General features: G+C 39.1%; 1 protein-coding gene across 10 annotated transcripts in view; it reads right to left on the reverse strand.

The window, feature by feature from the left end:
• DTNA (dystrobrevin alpha) overlaps window positions 1-20,374 on the reverse strand; it is a 358,694-nt gene that overhangs the window by 52,001 nt on the left and 286,319 nt on the right. For 3 of the 10 annotated variants that reach the window (XM_023510207.1, XM_003784746.1, XM_003784745.2), the window contains exons 7-10: window positions 17,532-17,637; window positions 14,693-14,859; window positions 11,897-12,021; window positions 6,002-6,085 (exon numbers count right to left, since the gene is read on the reverse strand). The exons of 1 other annotated variant lie outside the window; for it this stretch is intronic. In XM_023510207.1, the coding sequence (XP_023365975.1) occupies window positions 6,002-6,085; window positions 11,897-12,021; window positions 14,693-14,859; window positions 17,532-17,637 (482 nt within the window). Of the gene's footprint in view, window positions 1-4,370; window positions 4,655-6,001; window positions 6,086-8,195; window positions 8,205-11,896; window positions 12,022-14,379; window positions 14,632-14,692; window positions 14,860-17,531; window positions 17,638-20,374 lie in introns of those variants that run through there. 6 more of the 10 variants (XM_012802048.1, XM_003784748.1, XM_012802051.1 and 3 more) reach the window with 5 other exon arrangements.

Consider the following 20,374-nt stretch of genomic DNA (forward strand, 5'->3'; position numbering starts at 1 on the left):
CCTTGGGGAGTATGACATGGCACCTTTTGAAGTATGTGTGTTCTGCTGAAAGAAAAATTATTATTGCAGAAAATATTCCTTTCCTAAAAAAAAAAATCTCAATTTTCTCATTTCCAGTTTAGACCTCTGGAAAGTAGCCTATCTAAAGATAAAAAAAATTCTTTCAATGTTTTTCATGGATACACTCACACACATACACACAATGATACAATGGTTCTGGAAAGATGGAACAATTTCCAAAATATTTTACGTTCATTTATTAAATTCTTCCCTTAGTTTTAAACCAGGACAAACAATATCAGTACTTTTACTTTACTAGGAACATTTTTTGGGGGTCCTAAGGTAACAAAATTACACATAAATACTCCCTGAATTTTTGCTTAAACTTCAGATATCTTTTTTTTTAAAACCACTTATGCTTATGTTGGTTACTATAGGCCCTGGCCAAAGGTTATTTTTTCTTTTATTGAACATGATTTTTTAAAGGCCTGGCTGCAGTCTTACAGAGAAGCAATATTACATAAACAAATTACATTAATATAGAATAATTACTATTACAATGGTTAAAAGAAAAACAATATTTGAACTGTTGCAAATTAAGAACAAATATTTTAATTTCTATTGATGCTTAAGTCATTGATAAGCATATGTGGTGCTTGTATGAATGAGTTGTAAGGTGGCTCTTTCCTTAACTACTACCTGGTGTGAGGAAAGTTTTGCTTCTCACCTTTAGTAACAAGGTCATCATACTAATTTCAATACAATAAAGAGCCACAAATCAATTAGGTTAAGAGATTATTTCTTGAAATATTGCTTCTCTTTTCCTTTTTAGCTTTCAATAGTTTAGATCTGAAATATAAAATGTTTACTACATGCAAATCAGTAGACCAGCACGAAAAAGTAGGTTAGTGTCTCAGTGGGAAAATCAGCTGTCTTAATTCAGGTTAGTGTGAATGTTGAACCACCCTAAGCAGGTACTAGGGAAGAAATGAGAATTCTTTAGTCATACAGTGTGGTTCACTGTACTGATTATCTTATCCCTAGATATCATCAAGCCATAACAATTGTATTTTTGCCAAGAGAGCCTCTAGGAAAGTTTTCTGGGTATAGGCATGCACAGAAACCAACCAAAGCAAAAATAAAAATAAAAAGCAAAAGAATAAGTATGGGTTTTTGAAGAGGAGGGGCAACTGTGGTTTTAGTTGTGTACTAACATTTTAGTATAGGAACTTGTTAGAGTTGAGTGTGAAGAGTGGTTTAATTTAAGTTGGAAGAAGTTCTAGCACATTAGTGAAGATCTAGGGCTACATGAAGTAAAGAATTATCTGCAGAGAATGGTGATTTCAAATGTCATAAAGTTTCACAAAATATCCCCAGAATGTTTGAAAAGTGAGAAAATCTTCATGGTAGTGCCAGATACTGACTTGAAAATTTAGATTTCAATGGCTAAATTCAGTATCTCAATTTTAATTTTAGTCACTTTTGATTACCAAATCATAAATATTTAAAACTCAGTTTGAACATTTTATTAGTAAGTCAGATTAAAAGCCTAGGTTTTTAGTAAAGAATTTTTGGGAGAGTGAAAGTGTTTGAAAAAAATGAAAAAGACATTGTGAATTATAATTTCTTTGATTGTAAACCTAAATCAATCAACCATTGGCCAACCAGTCACCCAACAAAAACAACTCACAATGCTGCTCCCCTGAGCAGAATTAGAATTTGGGGAGAGCTTAAGGTGGGTCATGCGTCTTCCCCATAAGTACTACAGAGCCAAATACATCATCAGTAATTAACTACTTCTTACTGTGATAAACCAGAAGGTAGCATGTTGGATTCTGTTCAATATACTGTATAAATTATAAGCATTTTGAACATCTTTTTTTGAGTGATAAGATCTGGATAGATGCTATATATAGCTGAAGTGATTGCTTTTGTGAGTGGTTCTCCCTTTACAGGTTACAACTATGAAAACACCTTTGAAACCTTTAAGTGATGTTTTTAATATCAGAGGTACAAAAACTAACCATTCACGCTTTCCGAATGTCTTTATTATTGCTAAGGAAAAAGACAGGCCATAGATGAAGAAGCTTATTTTATACTGGAAAGGATTAGTTAACTCTCTTGTATAAACTAAGTAAGGATTTTGGTAAGATAATTAAGATTTTACAAAGGAGGCATGATACCAACAAAAATAACAGATCTTAAAAAGCCCCTGGCTGTGGGAAGTAAAAGGGAGAAAGAGGCCTTTTGGGCCTGCCTTTGTGGTCAGTCCTTGAAATAATATTTGCAATAACACATAATATGCTCTCATCTATAAGCTTAGCCAATGCTGATGGCCCTACATAGCCCTTGGAGCTCTTTACCTAGTGGTGAAGACAGGTTTCCATCAGTTTAACCATTCTTTCCTACAAATTTATAAGAAAACAATCTGGGTTTAGAGATTCAGTTTATGATCAATAAAATGAATGAGGTGAATTTGTCATTGACTTTGTTATGTGACCCACATCCCACCTAACTGTTGGCCAGTGTTGCGTATACACATTCATGTGCATCACACACCCCACACACATGCGCGCACACACGCACACACAGGAAGACATCAAAGGGCTGAGGGAAAGTGCCTTTGAGAATTGCTTCTTTTAAGTATGAGAAAAGTGAATCAGACATACAGTTAGTGGACATAAGAGGGTGTGACAGATGGTGGTGGTAACAGAGGTACACACTCATAAACCTGTGTCAGGTAGATTACTGGGATGTCAAAAGACTTCAGAGATATACCCTTGTGCCTTCTGACGATCAAAGTAGTATGCTTGTAAAGGACCCTAGGTGAATAATGGCAGGAGTTTGTGGTGAGGATTCAAGAGTGGCAACTTCGCTTCATCCTCATTCTGCTTTATCTTTCTAAGATCTGTCACAATACCTCTTACATGTTCACATGGATGGAGCTGGAACATACTCTTCTTAGCAAAGTATCTCAAGAATGGAAGAAAATGTATCTGATGTACTCAGTCTTACTATGAAACCAATTTATAGCTTTCTTATGAAAGTTATATCCCAATATCAAGAAGGGGAAAGGGAAGAGGGAGGGGATAGAAGGGAGAAGACGGGGGGAGGGAGAGTAATTGGTGTGACCACACCTACAGTGCATCTTACAAGGGTACATATGAAATTTACTAGGTGTAAATGTCTTAACACAGTAACTAAGAAAATGCCGTGAAGGCTATGTTAACCAGTTTGATGAAAACATTTCAAATTGCATATAAAAACAGCACATTGTACCCCATGATTGTATTAATGTACACAGCTATGATTTAATAATAAAAAAAAAAAGAAAAAAAAAGAGACAGAAGAAAGAAGAAAAAAAAAAAAACCAAAGACTGAACAGTCAGGTTAAATAAAATAGGGCAAACTTCCTTTCTCAAAGCTGCCCTAATACTGAGCAGCATTATCTTGCCTTGCTTAGGTTTTATTTGATTATAAAAAGGCAGTTGGAGTAGGGTAGGGGTGAGCACAGAGCTCTAGGCCATAATGCTTTGGTCCTGTCCCAGTTACAGAAAGTATAGAATTTTTAGCTTCTGCCTACATCTGGCACGATGGAATGCCATCCACTTTAGTGAATTCTCATGGTTAAGAAATAAAAGTGGGTCACCATCGGTCTTATCAAGTTATAGAAAATAAGCACTGAGAACAAGAACCTGGTTTTGAAATATCTATTCATTAGGAATCAGATTGCCCTCCCCGGGGGGAAACATGGCCCAGACCCAATGGGATAGAAAGGTGCAAGTCCCCAAGTCTAACTGCAGTGAGGTCCAGTCCTATGGCATTGCCCTAGCCTCACCCAGTCCAGTTAGCGCTAATGGTCTTTCCAAGAAACTCCTTAATTCTAGAGTCTTAGAAATTGCCACGTGGGGTTTTGCAAATTGTGTGCAAGTGGAGACTTGTCCAAACAAGATCCGTTGGGTCCTGCTTGCTGTACACATCTCATATACACTGGTCTGAGGCCACAAAATCAGGAAAACAAGTGGGAAAGAGAGGACAGAACAGAGAAGTCCAGCTCAAGTTGGAAATTCTCAACAGCATCTCATCAAACCTCAGAAATTCAATGCCCAACAAAACACACTACACGAGGACTGTAGTGCCAGAGTAGAATGGCTGTCAGTCTAGCTATGGAACTACCACTACGATTAGCAAGGCAGGGTGGAGATACTGACCGTGCCCCGTGGTCAAGCTGACTGACATACAGCTTTGGGAGGGAATGCTCTTCAGCCACAGGGCTGGATGCACTTATCCCCTCAGGTAACCTGAGGGGGCCAAACAACGAGACCTCATTAGAACCTCCCCTGGACAGAGCAAGGCCCACTCAGAGGAAAGACGTCCAGTGTACACAGCTTTATTGAACAGCACCCTTTAAACAGAAACCGGAAGCCAATCTCTGAGGTCATAGAAAGAACCGCAAGCTTTGAACAACATGTCTGTGTTTCACGGGGAACATTCCAAAGGACTGAAAGTGGGAAAAAAGGGAAATGATCATATTTTGGGTTAATGGGTACCAGGCACCCTGGAGGAACCAGAACAGCTCAAAGCTTTATAGGAATATTTTAGGGTAGAAGTCATGTTATCCATCTAGACGCGTCCACCATAAGCACCGTCCGAGCTGAAATGATATAAAATGACCTTCAGTAAGGGTGGGGTCTGTCTCTGCTTGACAACTGCAGAAAGTAGAGCTTCTTAACAAAAGCACATCTTTGCAAACATCGGGTCGGGTCTTCCCTGCAGACGTACACATCCACGTCTTTTACGGACTTCACAGTGCATGATTTTGCTTTGGAAAAAAAAGTGTTGCATGTGCTGCTGGTTCTAAAAAACAGTGCTAGAAGGAAGTTACTAAGGACATAAACCAAATTATTCCTCTGTGGACACAGCTGCCTCCTCCTTTCCACTTGGTAATAGACTTAATTTATAGACTGGAAACACTCTATGTTGCCACATTCTGTTTATTACAATTATGGGGAACATCTTCATTTCAGGTTCCTGTTGATGGATAAATACAGGAATTCAGGGGAAAAATCAGTTGTGCTCTTAGCCTTACTGTCGTCAAAGCCTCAGTAAGAAGTACCAGGATATCATAGGGAAATGGGCACCTTAAAATACCTCTTCAGGGAAAAGATGCATTGCGTGTGTTCCATGAATTACGAGGCCATTTTCTTCTGCTGAAGGGCATTTGAAATTTTATGTTCAATTACTCATTCCAATGTTCCTTACCTTTGTTTCTACTTCCCTGTGAGCCTTCTTCATGCATTTTTGTAATTTTCTGGTGCTTGATGTATGATAGTTGATCAAATGACTTAGGGTACGTTCTGACCTTGTGTGTGTCTAATGCTAACTCTTAGAGAAGCATTTCCTTCTCCGGTTCCTTGCTCACATGGGGGTAGGTCTTGTGCAGAAAGATGAGATACATATCCAAGAATTTTTTTTAAAGTTCTTACTATTCTCTGAGTAATTACTTATTGGAAACTATATTTCCAAGTTTGGTCTTCCGCCTTTATCTTTAGGAGCTCCAGGTTTTACCAAGAGGAGGAATCTTTTCCATCTGGAGCTTTTAACAATGAGATATTTCAGAATCTATATAATGACGCCCCTGTGTGTTGACATTCCAGTTCTTTGACTTCAACGGACCACTTCAAGTGCTGTGAAAGTGACTCTCGGTGGGATAGAATGCATGTGTGTCAACAGTAAAACTGAGACATACCCCACATTCTTACTCTGGGTAGATCATAAATACAGAAATGTCTATTCCAGAAATGACATTAATCCCCAAAGCCACCCTAGCCCTCTTTAAATGAATCTAAATGAATGAAATTGAAAACTTATGATGGCTATTTATAAACTACTTTCCAATAATAATATCCTGTGCTTGGCTTCATTAGAATGTTTTCCTTGCCAGAAAATCATGACTCGTTACCAAAGAAAGGGCTTCTTTTAGAATAGGATTGGAACTTACCTCCTGGTAATAAAAGGGCTTCCTGAGGAGGGAACAGAGTGGGAGAACAGGGTATCGTTCATGCTGGTGACAGGTCTGGGAGGCCTAAAACAAAATAGAGTGTGTACGGAAAGTTAAAACCAATAAAACTGACAAACTGAAAACTATCCACCATCCCTTGAGGAAAGGGGATGAGAAGATCAGAATTCTATTTTGCCCAGGATCGACCTGAAATTTTACATTTTCTAATTAAATTCTTCAAGTGTTTTGTAGTTACATTACTTTGAGAATACCCATATATCATATCTCAATTAAGCATTGGGAGGAAGATCTGTGGACACCTCAGAAATGTTTATCCATGAGCTTTGAGCTTTGGCATTTCATTGAGTCATACTCTCCAATGGAACAAGGATTTTTAAAGAAAGCAGTAACTTTATGTGCACTGCCTCTCAGAGGGAGAAGCCATGAAAACACTATCATCACCATCTTCATCCTCTCGGAAAGAGAAGGATTCCTGAGGCTTTGGAAACTTTCTTCTGTCTTCTTCATGACAATGACCCTTTCCAACAGGCCTGGTCTGGAAGGACGCAGGCTGCAAAATCATACTGGGCCTTATTTTCCCATTGTTCTAAGTGAAGATGCAATTAACCACCACAAGGATTTACTATAATAAATTTCTTTTATTTGGGTGATCCATACGATAGGGTATGTGGTGCAAAGCATCCCATAATTTTTTTCTTATGATGAAAGAAAGAAAATAGGATTTAATATTCCTTAGAATTTTCCATGGTTCTAAACACCAAGTGGATAGGGTCTGTCTTCTGGGGTCTTATTTTCATTTCATTCTATCATTGTTTTCCTATCATGAAGTTCTTGATTCAGACAATAGAGCTGAGATCCCTTTCTTACCTCCAAGAAGTTTTTTGTCTTCTTTAGATTCAGTGTAAGATAGTAAATGGTGATATGAGATAAAATTTAGAGGTCAGAAGATGGAGGATGAGGCAGGGCCTCATTCTGAGTCAGGGGAAATTTTAATTTCACTATAATTCCATATTTGACTTCAATAGCATAGAATCTTTTGGAGATGAGACCTTACAGTAGCCTAAACAATAAGTTTGTATTGCTTTAAGAGCCAAATTTGTAAATGGTATTACTTTTACCTTAGGGAACCAGAGTTAGCTGAATTTCACAATGAGGAAATTCTGGGAAAACAGTAGACTCATTTATTCCAATGTACTTACTGGAGTGGACGTGATGCTTTGCAGGTTTTAAAAATGCCAGCACTGTATGCAAAAATTCCTTGAAACTTTTTTCTTGGAAGCTGGTGCCAAACCGTGTGCTGAGATTTTGTAAGACACTTATTTGTTGGATGAGATCGAAACAGCAGATTCACTATTTCATCTACTCTAGATAGAAGATCCGCAAACAAGCTCGTGTTCCACATTACTTATCTTTGAGGCAAATGAGCAACACAAGCCCAGTTTAAATCTAATTCTGTCTTACGTTGGACAGTTTTGCTTTATAGGAATAATGCGGATTTTACATGAATGTCTTCTGTGAATTATGACAAGTTTGGTCCATCAACTTTTAAGGGAATTGAATAAAATGTCTTCATCGTAGCTTTTCAGAAGGTTGAAAAAAAATAAACTTGGCCCCATTTTTCTGAGTTTCTTTTTTCTTAACTTTTGTAACTTTCTGCATCTCTAGTAGATGAGAAAACAAGCGGACCTGGAATGCTTTCCAACTCGCTTCGTGAATGTACTCTATTGAATCTGGTCACTACAAAGCCGCAATCATGGTTTCTTAGCAAACGGCTTCATCTTCACCATTGAAACTTCCAACTTGGGACACTAGAATCGCTAACTTTGACACAAAATGATAGCTTTCAGAGAGTCTGAAGTTCCTATTTCCTCCATCATCAAATGGCAGGTTACTTTATCCAATAAATAGATCACATGGGAATTTTAACATATTTACTGTTATGAAAAAGAAATATCTCTGCAAGATGAAGTAAGTTATAAGGGCCTAGAAGGTTTTCTTTCTGGGTAAGATCTTCACAGGAAATATTTTTTATAAAATTGGCAACCTTGTCTTAAACCAAAGTGTTCAGCACAGGCAGAATAAGGCTCAAACTAGCCTTACGTCACTCACTTGTTTTGTGTCTTATAACCACATAAGTCCTTACGAGTACATTGGGGACTACTGAACTACTTACCAAGTATCACTTTTGGCAGCAAAACAAAACAAAATGAATAGAATAGAGACTGTTAATCATGGTAACATTTATAAGCAATACAATAGCTGAGAGCAAACGCCAAAATACCAAAAGGTCACCACCTGCTCATTTCTATTTAGAGACTTAATCGTGATTGGCAGCGCCTCTCTACTGCTTGGGTATAAACATCCCTTGGGGACAGTAAAGGAATGGCATTTTCTGTGTGTCTCCTGCTTCATTTCCATATACAAGTGTGTGTGTGCGTGTGTGTGTGTGTGAGATACAGCAGTACCACAACCTGATTAAAAATCTCATCCCATCTTTTACTGGATCTTAGGCTACTTGTAAAATGTCAGTTTAGTTACACAGACTGTGCCATATTTTTGCCATTTTTCATGTTTAAAAGCTGGAACTGGAGACTTCAGTAATAAAAATATTTTCTAATTTAGGGCAGTGCCCATAGCTCAATGGGTAGGGCACTGGCCACATACACCCAGGCTGGTGGGTTTGAATCCGGCCTGGGCCAGCTAAACAACAATGACAATTGCAACAACAAAAAAATAGCTGGGCATTGTGGTGGACACCTATAGTCCCAGCTATTCAGAAGACTGAGGCAAGAGAATCGCTTAAGCCCAAGAGTTTGAGGTTGCTGTGAGCTGTGACACTGTAGCATTCTACCAAGGGCAACATAGTGAGACCCTGTCTCAAAAAAAAAAAAAAATTGACTTGCTATTCTGAAAAGCTGTCCTTCTATCTGAGTCTCCCCAATAGCTAACACTATAGGCATGCACCGCTACAACTGGCTAATTTGTAAATTTATTTGTAGGCTGGCTCCACCCTCTGGTCTCCACCCCCAAGTGACGGGATTATAAGTATGAGCCGCTGAGCTTGGTCATATGCTTTAAAATTAGAAGTCTTAGAATATCCCCATCAAAACCCCCAAGAGATCCATGAATGCCGTTCATCAAAACAGCTTTTGGATAAAGAAACCAATATGGAAAAATTTCTAAGGCTGAAAATAGAAAAAAATATTCAGTTCTCATACAGATTAGACATTCTGCATCCAGAGATTTTTGTATATCATTTCAACAACTAAAGATATTGCACAACTTACATTTTTAAATGAAAACTTTCACCCTGGAGAAACATATTATTAGTGAGTCCTGATAAGCATTTTGATTCAGGACTCTTTTTTAGAATCAGATTCAGTACATGTTCATTTTCTCAGAAAAGGGCATATTTTGTACAGAATCTTAAGGAAATCTTCAAATTTCTCCATGGAAATGAAATGGAAGAACCTATTGTGTAGATATTACCCTCAGTTCATTCAATGAATAACAGCTCAGATCATCCTGTTCCTAGAATTTAAAAATTAAAAAAAAATTATTTATTTATTAGGGACAGAGGTCTTGGCTTGCTTTGTTGGCCCAAGTTAGACTTGAACTCTTGGTCTCAAGTGATCCTCCCATCACCCAAATAGTTGGGAGGACAGGCACATGCTACTATGCCTGGCTCTATAAGTAAAATTTAAAAATTATTACTCACTAGTCAATTAAATAACTCTGTCTCTCACACACATAACACAAATCATGAGTACCTACCTGGTACAAGGCCCTGGGCTGAGTAATACTCCAATGAGATTCACCGTGAAACAAACTTTTATTTCACTGTGGTTTACTTTTTTATTATTTCTGGAAGCAGGCAGTAGCGTCCTCATTCCTGTCTATTGCAAAGCTCCTAGAGCCAGGCGTTTGCATCCACTGTCTACCTGTATCCTGCCCAGCAGCTCAGATTAAAGACTGCGCTCTTGGGGTGAATCTCCTAGCAGAGCTGGTGGAGAGAGGTTCCTGGCTGAGCACAGAAAGCACAGTTTGCTCGCATTTTGTCATGTTCATTCACTAGCAATGTAGGGATTGTCTCTAGTTGGCTATGAGGAGGAAAGTCAAAACCTAAATAAGAACAGCTCCTAAGAGGTAGATTCTGCAAGGGGTTGGCCCTTTGGGACTCTGCCCAGATTTATCTTTGGCTTATTTTAAGGCTTAATTTTACAAGCATAATTTCACTAAAACCAGTCTACAGAATTTGTTTACTTTGGTTTCTAGACGCTCATGCCAACAAATTAGCTGAGAAACAGGAGTCTCCAGATTGCAAATATTGTTGAGGTCAGTGACCCCTCAAAAAAATGCTAAAGAGCAAGCAAAACAATGCCCCAGAGTATTCATGCACTGCTCAGAGGCAGGATGCAGTGTCAGTCATTTGATGGTATTTGGGTAGGTCCATCTGAGGACAGAGGTGGATTGGTCAGACCCTTTCACAAGGGGCCTATCCTGTATGGTGCCTTTTACGGATCATATCCTGAACTTCCCAAAGCATGAACTTTGCATGGGTGAATTCCTAATATTTGTAGGTCTGACCCATCTACCTAGTTAACATGCAAACATAGGCCCTCAGGCGCAGTAGGTCCCACTGAACTGTCTTTATAGCCACACGAGGCGGTTCCTAGGAAGCAGCCTGTGACTGCGTTAATTCCTGATTGTGCACAGAAGCATAGAATGAGCTGCTTTTTCCTCTGAGCCCAGGAAATGGTTTCTGCTAGCTAAGCGCCCTGTTATTTTGGTCATCCAGGCAGGAGAGCGTCTCCAAAGCAGGAAGCTTGTGGGAGGGGCGGGGACAGGTGGCAGCACCATTCACTGGCCCAACGTCACACATAATTTGGACCAAATTTTTTTTTGATGTTTTGATGAATTTTACTACCAATCCCCCCTCTTCTACCTTCCCCTGCCATATGTTTTCTAAAGTTATGTAGCTTGGGATGAAAAACCAAAGTGATTTCTAGGTTGGTTGGCATCTTTAAGATGATTGGGTCTGCAGAGAAGTCAAACAAAGCTTATTTATTGATTGATTGATTTAAGACAGTGTCTCACTGTATTGCCCCAGCTAGCATGCCGTGATGTCATCATAGCTCACAGCAACCTCAAACTCTTGGGCTCCAGCAATTCTCCTGCCTCAGCCTCTCCAGTAGCTGGGACTATACAAGCATCGCAACACCTAGCTCATTTTTCTATTTTTGGTAGAGAATGGGTCTCACTCTTGCTCAGACTGATGTCCAACTCCTGAGCTCAAGTGATCCTCCTGCCTTAGCTTCCCAGATGCTGGGATTATAGGCATGAGCCACTGTGCTTGGCTGAATAAAGGGCTTTTATATTTGAGACTTAAAGGATCATATCATGTTAGGCCATAATATGGTCTAAGTATTTTTTTTATTATAGCAAGTATTGATTGTTAAATTTCAACATACAGACCGCACTCACATCTGCTTTTATTTTTTATTTTTTATTTTTTGCAGGTTTTGGTTGGGGCTGAGTTTGAATCTGCCACCTCCAGCATATGGGGCTGGCACCCTACACTTTTGAACCACAGGCGCCGCCCACTCACATCTGCTTTTATAACTAAGCTACCTGAATACTTTCCTCCTTCAGTGGGATTACATTAGAGATGCACGCTTTCCTTGTACAGTGGGACGAAGCACTGTAGACCTCAACAAGGAAACCTCATAGTGACATTACTCTGATTCTTTCTTTTAAGACAACTAAATTTTAAGAGTTGGTTCCTGCCAGCTGATATGAAATTGCCTTCGTGTGGATCTAGACCCCTTTCAGAAAAGGAAGACATCTCTTAATCTGGAGGTCAGAGATACTCACACGATGTGAGCCAAGTTGAGCGGCTTCTCAGGCTGATCCGGGAACATGGGGTGCAAAGGCTCGCGGCTGGAAGCACAGCTCAGGGACTTGCTTAATGCATTAGTCAGCTTCTTAGCAGGCGATTTCTAGGAAGAAGAAGAATGGTAGAAGTGACGAGAACTAACGCTGATGCAATATTTTATCAATAGTGCTTTTCAGACCATTCATTCATTCATTCATTCAATCATTCAAGAAGTCCTTTCTGAGTGCCTACTGTGAGTCTGGAAGTCTGCTCACTGCTGGGAGGAGAAGGCTGGCTACCTCCTGCTGCTCAGCCTCAGCAGATATCGCAATGAATGGAAGAAGTCTGGGGACTCCTGAGCTGAGAAGGAGTCCTTTTGACAAAACTAAGGAGACTGTGAAAGTCATTCAAGACAGAGAAAGGAGAGAGCCCTTTTGGAGAGGAACATTGGGCACATCATCAAAGTCCTTATTGTGGCAAGTCAAGGACTGTGTCTTTATCCCAAGACGGAGGGAGATGATGAAGAGTCTAAATTACAGGTGACAGCATCAGACTTGATTCTACAAGGATTGCTCCCAGTTAAGAACACAAAATGGTTTGTGAGGGGATGGGAACGGAAGAAAGGAGATGAGCAGGAGGTTTTTGCGGGAATCCAGGTGCAAGATGTGTCAGATGTAGTGGGACACGTCCAGTTAGAGGTAAAGTGAAGCTCCAGTCTGAGTCTTTAGAAGTTAAAATTCACGTTCTTTCCAGAGCACGATGCTACCATTTTTTCATTTAGATTGGTGGGATGTTCAACTTCATATTACACAGTCAGAATTATAAAAGCCTACCACATGTAATAAATCTTTGAGCAAAATTTTCCCTCCCATAAGAAGCCATTTATAATTTCATCACATTTTTTGCGCCTAGAGTCCATAGCTGGTAAGAAAATGAAGTGATTTCTGCCCTCTTTATTTAAAACCTAAGTAATAAGAGTGCTGCTCTAGAAGTCCCTCTTTCTCTTTGATTTCCATTAGGAGGCGTAACTCTCAGGACACTTAAACAGCAGCGCTCTTCACCTCATAAACCACAGCGTCCTTTGTCCTCTTGTAAAGACAGTACCTTGCCGTGTAATTTAAGTCCACAACCCCTAGGAAAGGGGCTCCTAATGTGGCTCCAGCATTTATATCAGACAACAACAAAAATGATTAGTTTAGAAACATCAGCCCTCCGGGATCTGGGATAGAAGTTTGAAAACAGGTAATATATTGATTATAAGACAAAAGGAAGCTTCAGCTCCTACCCTCTAAGCTAAATATTAGTTCATGATCCATGTCAGTGTATCTGTCCTCAGCATAGGACATCACCCACAGGGAGGGGTGGCATTTGAACTGTCCTGAAGGTCTCAGTATACACTGCCTTACTGAAGAACTATTACTTGAATTCAGAATATGACAGAGGATGAACTAGTAATATGTTTAAAATTAATTCATTCATTCAGTTCCCAATAATTTAGTGATTCTTAGCAAGAACATTCTGATTTAAGATGCATATTCTGAAGACCTTTTTTTTTCTTAAAAAACAGACAAACAACCAAAACCACCAGAAGGGCATAGAGCCCACAGCATAGTGGTTACAGCACCAGCCACATACACTGAGGCTGGCAGGTTCGAAACCAGCCCAGACCAGCGAAACGACAATGACAACTGCAACAAAAAATAGCCAGGTGTTGCAGCATGTGCCTCAAAGTAGTCCCAGCTACTTTGGAGGCTGAGGCAAGAGAATCGCTTAAGCCCAAGAGTTTGAGGTTGCTGTGAGCTATAACGCCACAGCACTCTATGAAGGGCAACATAGTGAGACTCCATCTCAAAAACAAACAAACAAAAAACCCCCAGGATAAAAATAAGTGACTGTTTAAGTAAATACTACATGTTGAACTGAAATACATTAACACATAAAAAAACTAACAAAAGGTTTGCATTTTCTACATTAAAATATAGAAAAACTCATAAAAAGTTTGCATTTTCTTGTAATAGAACTATTCCAGGAGCGGCTGCAAGGGCTAATGTTATATCCCGCAAAAATCAGTCTGTGCATAGAGCAATCCTTGAGGAGACCCACGAAAGCAGCATTGCTGGACTGATCTCTGAGTGCACCTAGGACAGAGGTCAGCAAACTGCAAACTGCTTGAAGAGCCAGCACAGGGGGAGCGTGGAATTCCTCCAAGAGACTCGGTGCCACACAGACACACGTCACCTTTACCAAGTCGGTCACTCGCACTATTCCTGAAAAGATAGCTTGCTAATACAACCACAATCTCTCCCTCCTCCCAAGCCCCTGCAAAAAAGGAAAATGGGCCAGAATCATGAAGTCCACCCCCCCACACACACTTCTTAATATTCCATTATGCACTTAAAACAACTGGGAAACTAATAATAGTGTTTAAGCAGTTTCCACACATACATACAAAAACATAAGGGAACAAAACACCTTAGCTCACTGCGAATCTAACACTTGTTCCAGAAGGTGTTTGCTGTTCAGCTGTTATTTATATCAGTACTGAGTTACCTGTACTCTAAGAAGTAACACAGTTTTGAGTCTTCTGTATTTTAAGTCTTAGGAAGCCATACCGGGTTCAGAGAAACTAAATAAGAGATGGCAGTGAGGTGGGGATGGCAGGAAGGGAGACTGAAGGTTAGACGTGGGTGGAAGGCAAGCCTGCTCCTTCATTCTCTTACTACCCTTGACATTCCCTTTCATTCTGAGTGATACTCATACGTCTAACCGTAAGTCCTGCATGGACCTCGCCTTACCCACGACGTGTACTCTTTCATTTGGTGCTGGTTGCTATGGGAACCGCCGGCATGTCCCCTCCAGAAGCAGTCCTGACAGAGCTGGTAATTGTGACACTGTTGGCATCGGTAGCGAAACCCCATCATGCTCTCGCTGTGGCAGTAGGAACACTCAACCGGATGGAAGACTAAGGGGGAAATAAATGAAGAAAAGGAAACTAAAGTATGAACCAGAATACAGAAAAACACAGGACAGCCTAGTACTGCATTTTTCTGCTGTGTGCTCCGATTCTAAGTGATAGTTGACTTTGGCTCAAAGAAGCATTTAGTTCGCTTCTGAAATCTGACTACCCGTTTCGACCATGTGTGTGGGCAGGAAGCAATGAAATGAGATGGAGAAGACGTGACCTTTTAACAACACAAATCTGTATAATGCCTTTTGCTCTTTCTACTCTCGTCTCCTACACTAAAAGAATTTAAATAACCCAAACTGCTCTTGTGTCCGGGAGACCAGCACAGCTCACTGGAAGACTCCACAGAATAAGGAATGAACACAGATGACTGTCCAGTGGGTGAAGAACATGTATTAGAGAAATGGAGAACAAGAAGTGGAAAAGAAAGGAAAATGGTGGGAGAGTAGGAAAACTGGATGAGAGCATTGAGTTAAAAAATGGAGGAGTGGTGATGGCACTAAAGGGAACAGTGAAATTGCTTCACTGCTGAGTATCTGAGAGTTGGTTTACATGACCTTATTATGTGGAGACGCATACTTTTGAATGCATGCCATTTTGAGCTTTTAATCATGAAAATGTGTTTAATTTCGTCAAATGTTTTTATTTATTTATTTTGAGACAGAGTCTCACTTTGTTGCCCTCAGTAGAGTGGCATTGTGTCATAGCTCATGGCAACCTCAGACTCTTGGATTCAAGCGATCCTCTTGCCTCAGCCTCCCCAGTATCTGGGACTACAGGTGCCTGCCACAATGCCCAGCTATTTTTTTTATTTCTTTTTTAGAGATGGGGTCTAGCTCTTGCTCAAGCTGGTCTTGAATTCCTGAGCTCAAGCAATCCACCCCACCTTGGACTTCCAGAGTGCTAGGATTACAGATGTGAACCACCACACCTGGTCTCAAATGCCTTCAATAAAACTTTTGAGATGATTAAAAAAAATGGAGTGGTTAATGGTTTATTTAATAAGTGGTATTGCCTTCATTTAAGAGATTTTTTTTTCCTGAGGCAGGTGAATAGAGCCCCCAAAGATAGGTAAATTATCTGAAAACAATTCTAATTCAGATAGTTCAAGAAATATGATTGTCTTAGGCAGGATTTGCATTATAAATCAGGCAGAGTAAAAATATTTGAGATTTGAGGCTAATGAGGGATCAAATCCAAGTAATTGTCTACATATTATAAGCGAAAGATACTAAAACGGCAACTACACTTCTTGCCTTTGGTAAAGTTCTTCTCTGGCTAACCAGCTAGGAAAAAATAATGCAAATAAGAAGAAATGAAGATAAAAAGCAAAGTGTAAAAACAAAGACACAACCAGTTCTGGGCGCATTTTCTTCTAAAGAAGCTTCGTAACTTCCCTTTTCTGGCTTTTGGGAAAGACTAAAGTGGGATTCAAATCTGCCCTGGGACAGCGCCTAAGAAACTGATCTCTTGCCACAGGAAATACTGAGAGAGAGGGAATGAAATTAGAGCCTTATGATTAGAAAATGACTAGTTCTAGGATGGTAAACAGTAACATGACGAGCTCAGTTTGCATAATAGTATGGTGCTCAACTTGCCCTTGCTTGTGCGTTTAAAAAAAAAAAAAACTACGAGGTCAGTGGTTGCAAAGAAACTAATAAGTTTATTTTTAAAATTTTCTCCATAAAACAGGATAAATTCGTAACATTTCACCAAGTGAGATAAATCAGATGCTAACAAATTCTGAGTAAGAATTTAAAATTAAGGTAACTTTAGCTCTAGTGTATATTAATAAATATACAGAAGTCAAAATTCTAGCAGATCTGAGATACAGGATAAATTATTTTCTATTCAAGTCTGGAGAAATTTACAGTTACATTAAACAATGAATAGGAACACCTAAATATTAGATGGAGGCACTGAATGTTTCCACGTTTAATTTCTTTAAATCTTATTCTGAACTGTACATCATATTTAACTTCGGATGTGCCAACAGTAGTTACTTTTATCCTAGAAATACCTCATTTTTTTTTAAAAGCATGGTTTGAAAGTTCTGTTTATTCTTTTCTTTAATATAAGTACAATCACTGAAAGATTACAATTTGAAGCACATGAGATATCAGGGTGTTCTTGCCTGATTTTTTTTTTTTTTTTTTTTTTTTGCAGTTTTTGGCCAGGGCTGGGTTTGAACCCGCCACCTCCAACATATGGGGCCGGCGCCTTACTCCTTTGAGCCCCAGGTGCCACCCTTCTTGCCTAATTTTTCTGCCCTGTCTCCCACCTATTCCTGGCTGAGTACCTGGGAAGAAACAGTCACTGCCACGTATACCAATACTGGAAATTCAGATATAAAACAGACACAAGAAAATGTCACATTCCTTACTGAGGTTCTTCTTCCATGGTATTAAGTCTTTCAGTCACACCTGACTTGTCACTGAGAGGAACACAATGGGCTGTCGTAAGTTTTTAGAAATGACAGTCTTTATTTGCAGTGCTCCCATAAAGTCTTACTGATTGGGAAGATGGGTTTGTTCTATTGTAAATAGAACTAAGAATCACTAAGTAGACTCCCCTACAGCAAGGATCTAGACTTACTACCTGTAGCCCTGAGGGCTTCATTTCAATAATTTTAGACACTGTAGTAATTAAGCTCAGTAGTAAGCGCTCACCATTTTCTACATTTGCCAGTCTGTGGAGAAGAGGCAGCCAGACCAGGCACTGTGGCGGGGGATCCGACATGAGTGTGTCCAAGAAACCATTCAGCGTGACTTTTTTCTGCATCAAAACAAACAAACGCACACATAAATTTTGGACAAAGAATAATCTTAATTTACCTGCTATGTAGATTGATGAAACAGGGCACTTGATTAACCTCTAATACTTCCAGAAACAGAACTTCTCAAATATTCACCTAGTTCAGAATTGATTGCCTTTTATCCCTGAGCATACGTGGGACTGAACTGTCTGCATTGAGTCTGAGTCAACATTATCCTCAGGAGAAAACAGTTCTGAGAGCACCACTTCTATATAAGTGAGCAGTATAAAAATTATGAGGGAAAATGAGGAACTGAAATTCTCCATGGAATTTTACTCAATGGTACGTCATAGCTCACCGTGTAAGTGTAATTCCTCTATCAGTCAGTTTTTTTTTTTTTTTTTTTTTGCTGCAGTTTGGCTGGGGCTGGGCTTGAATCCGCCACCCTCAGCATATGGGGCTGGTGCCCTACTCACTGAACCACAGGTGCCACTCCTATCAGTCGGTCTTCTGAATTTACAGAGCAACTTCTATTTCAAGTTTCCTTAACTTTCTTCAGTACGAAATGTTTAGAGGTTAATGTGAATGGTTTTATTATACAAGATTAGGAGGGAATCCTATTAGCAGAGAAAATCTAATTTTAAGAAAAAATTCTCTTCTTTCTTTTTTTATACATCTTTCCTCTCAATTCAGTCTGCCTCTGTCTCATTATCCTGTTTTTTTTTTATGTAGAAGAAAGACTTATTGCATATATAAGTATAATTTATAAGTATACTATTTTACATTTCTTTCAAAATGACAAACATAATGTCGATTAACATGTACTATAAATAACAAGAATTATGTATTTATATGCAAAAATCATTATTTTATTTGAAATTTTGAATTAGAATGTCAAAGTTGATGGAATACTTTTATGTTTTTATGTAAGAAGTTATTCCTCAAGAGGTGTGGTGTCTTTTTAAGGCCTATACCCCCTAGTCCTTGTAATTTACTGAAGAAGTATTTTGGCACCCCTTAATAAATCTTTTATTGTTAAGAAATATTTGTAATTTCTGTATTTTCTGATAATACTAAAAAACACACTTTCCATGGTGTTCCAGTGTTGATACCAACATCATTACTATTACATATATTATATTAAGGACAAGGAATGAGATAATATATATTTAAAAGCCATCACAATTTATATACCTAAGAGAATGTTGTCTTTCAAAACAATTACTTGGGATGGCTTGAATTTTGAATGATGTATTTCAAACAGTTTTGGAATTTCATCATTCAAACTGCTGGTGTAGTAAGTTTGTGAAGTATAAAGACTGTTTTTATTATTTTTGTGTTTCTCTTTTTGGACTTCTATTTTGACCCCTTGCCATAGAGGCTAAAAATCACTTCTGGAAGTTTCCAGAAATGTTTTGATGATTTCAACATGTACAGATTTCTCATCATTAAGGATATTAAAACAATTATACAATCAAACAATCTATGGAAGATTACCAAAGGAATTTTCAGCCTGGCAACATCATATACAATTTTTTAAAAATCTGTAGGCTTCTTAAAGTTAAAAAATTATGGGCCTATTATTCTAGTTCATTATGAATAAGACATATTCTGAGGCATTAGTACATTTACCAAAGATTCTGTAATATACTACCTAAAATCAAAGACTTCATAAATAAATAAAATTGTTCTTGCTTCTGTGATTGAGTGAAGTAATAGAACACGGTCGTATTCCCTGGGGTCAGACCTCTACATATTTGTAGATATGAACTGATAATGTACAAAATAAAAGCAAAACAACAACACAAAGAAAAACATAAGAGCAACAGTAATACATTGGGGTGAGAGTTAGAAGACCAAGGTTAAAAACTCAGCCCCCTGTGCTTACTAGCTTTGAACTTTTTATTGTTAAAAAAGAACATTTTCCTTGTTAGCTCACTGGATTGCTGCAAGGCATGAATCAGACAATCCAAATTTATGAACCAGAAAGTACTGTAAAAACATAAGGAACCATTTCTTAATGTCATTTAGAATGCTATGAAGAAAGCTGGAAAGCAGTAAAATTGAAAAAAATAGGTTAATAGATTGGTGTTTTGAAATAATTGGCACTGTTATAAAAGTCAATTTCAGTAAAAAGAAAAGACTCACTACTTTTAAATCAGTTTAGTATAGTGAACACTCGTTGGATGTCTTTTAGGGGAGAGGGCTACAACTTTTTGAGGATACAAAGATGGTTAAGATGGGGGCTTAAAGTCTATTGTGAAAACTTCTTGGAGAAAGTGACATTGGGGCCAAAAAAAAGGAGTTGGTGGTAAAAAACAGAAAGGATTCCCAAGGCAGAGCACGTGCAAAAGCACAGACTCGAGAAGTAGTGGGCAGTGCGAGGGAAAGGAGGAAGAGGGCTCATGGGGGTGGGGAGATGACCTGGAGAGAGAATGTAACGAGAGAGAGAGAGAGAGAGAGAGAGAGAGAGAGCTTTCTCCTGTGGGCAATGAAGTCTGCTAAGTGGAAGTGGCATGGTGGCAGCCGTCACAGGTGGCAATTGTGGGGATGGGTTTGGGAAGAGGAAGCCTCCTAGTTTTCTTTCTTTTCCTTCCTTCCTTCCTTTTTCTTCCTTTCTTTCCTTTCTTCCTTTCCTTTCCCTCCCTTCCTCCCTCCCTTCCTTCCTTCCTTCCTCCCTCCCTCCCTCCCTTTCCTTCCTTCCTTCCTCCCTCCCTCTCTCCCTCCCTCACTCCCTTTCTTCCTTCCTTTCCTTCC

Source organism: Otolemur garnettii, unplaced genomic scaffold (assembly GCF_000181295.1).
Source record: "Otolemur garnettii isolate 467f Iridium unplaced genomic scaffold, OtoGar3 scaffold00012, whole genome shotgun sequence".
NCBI lineage: Eukaryota > Metazoa > Chordata > Mammalia > Primates > Galagidae > Otolemur > Otolemur garnettii.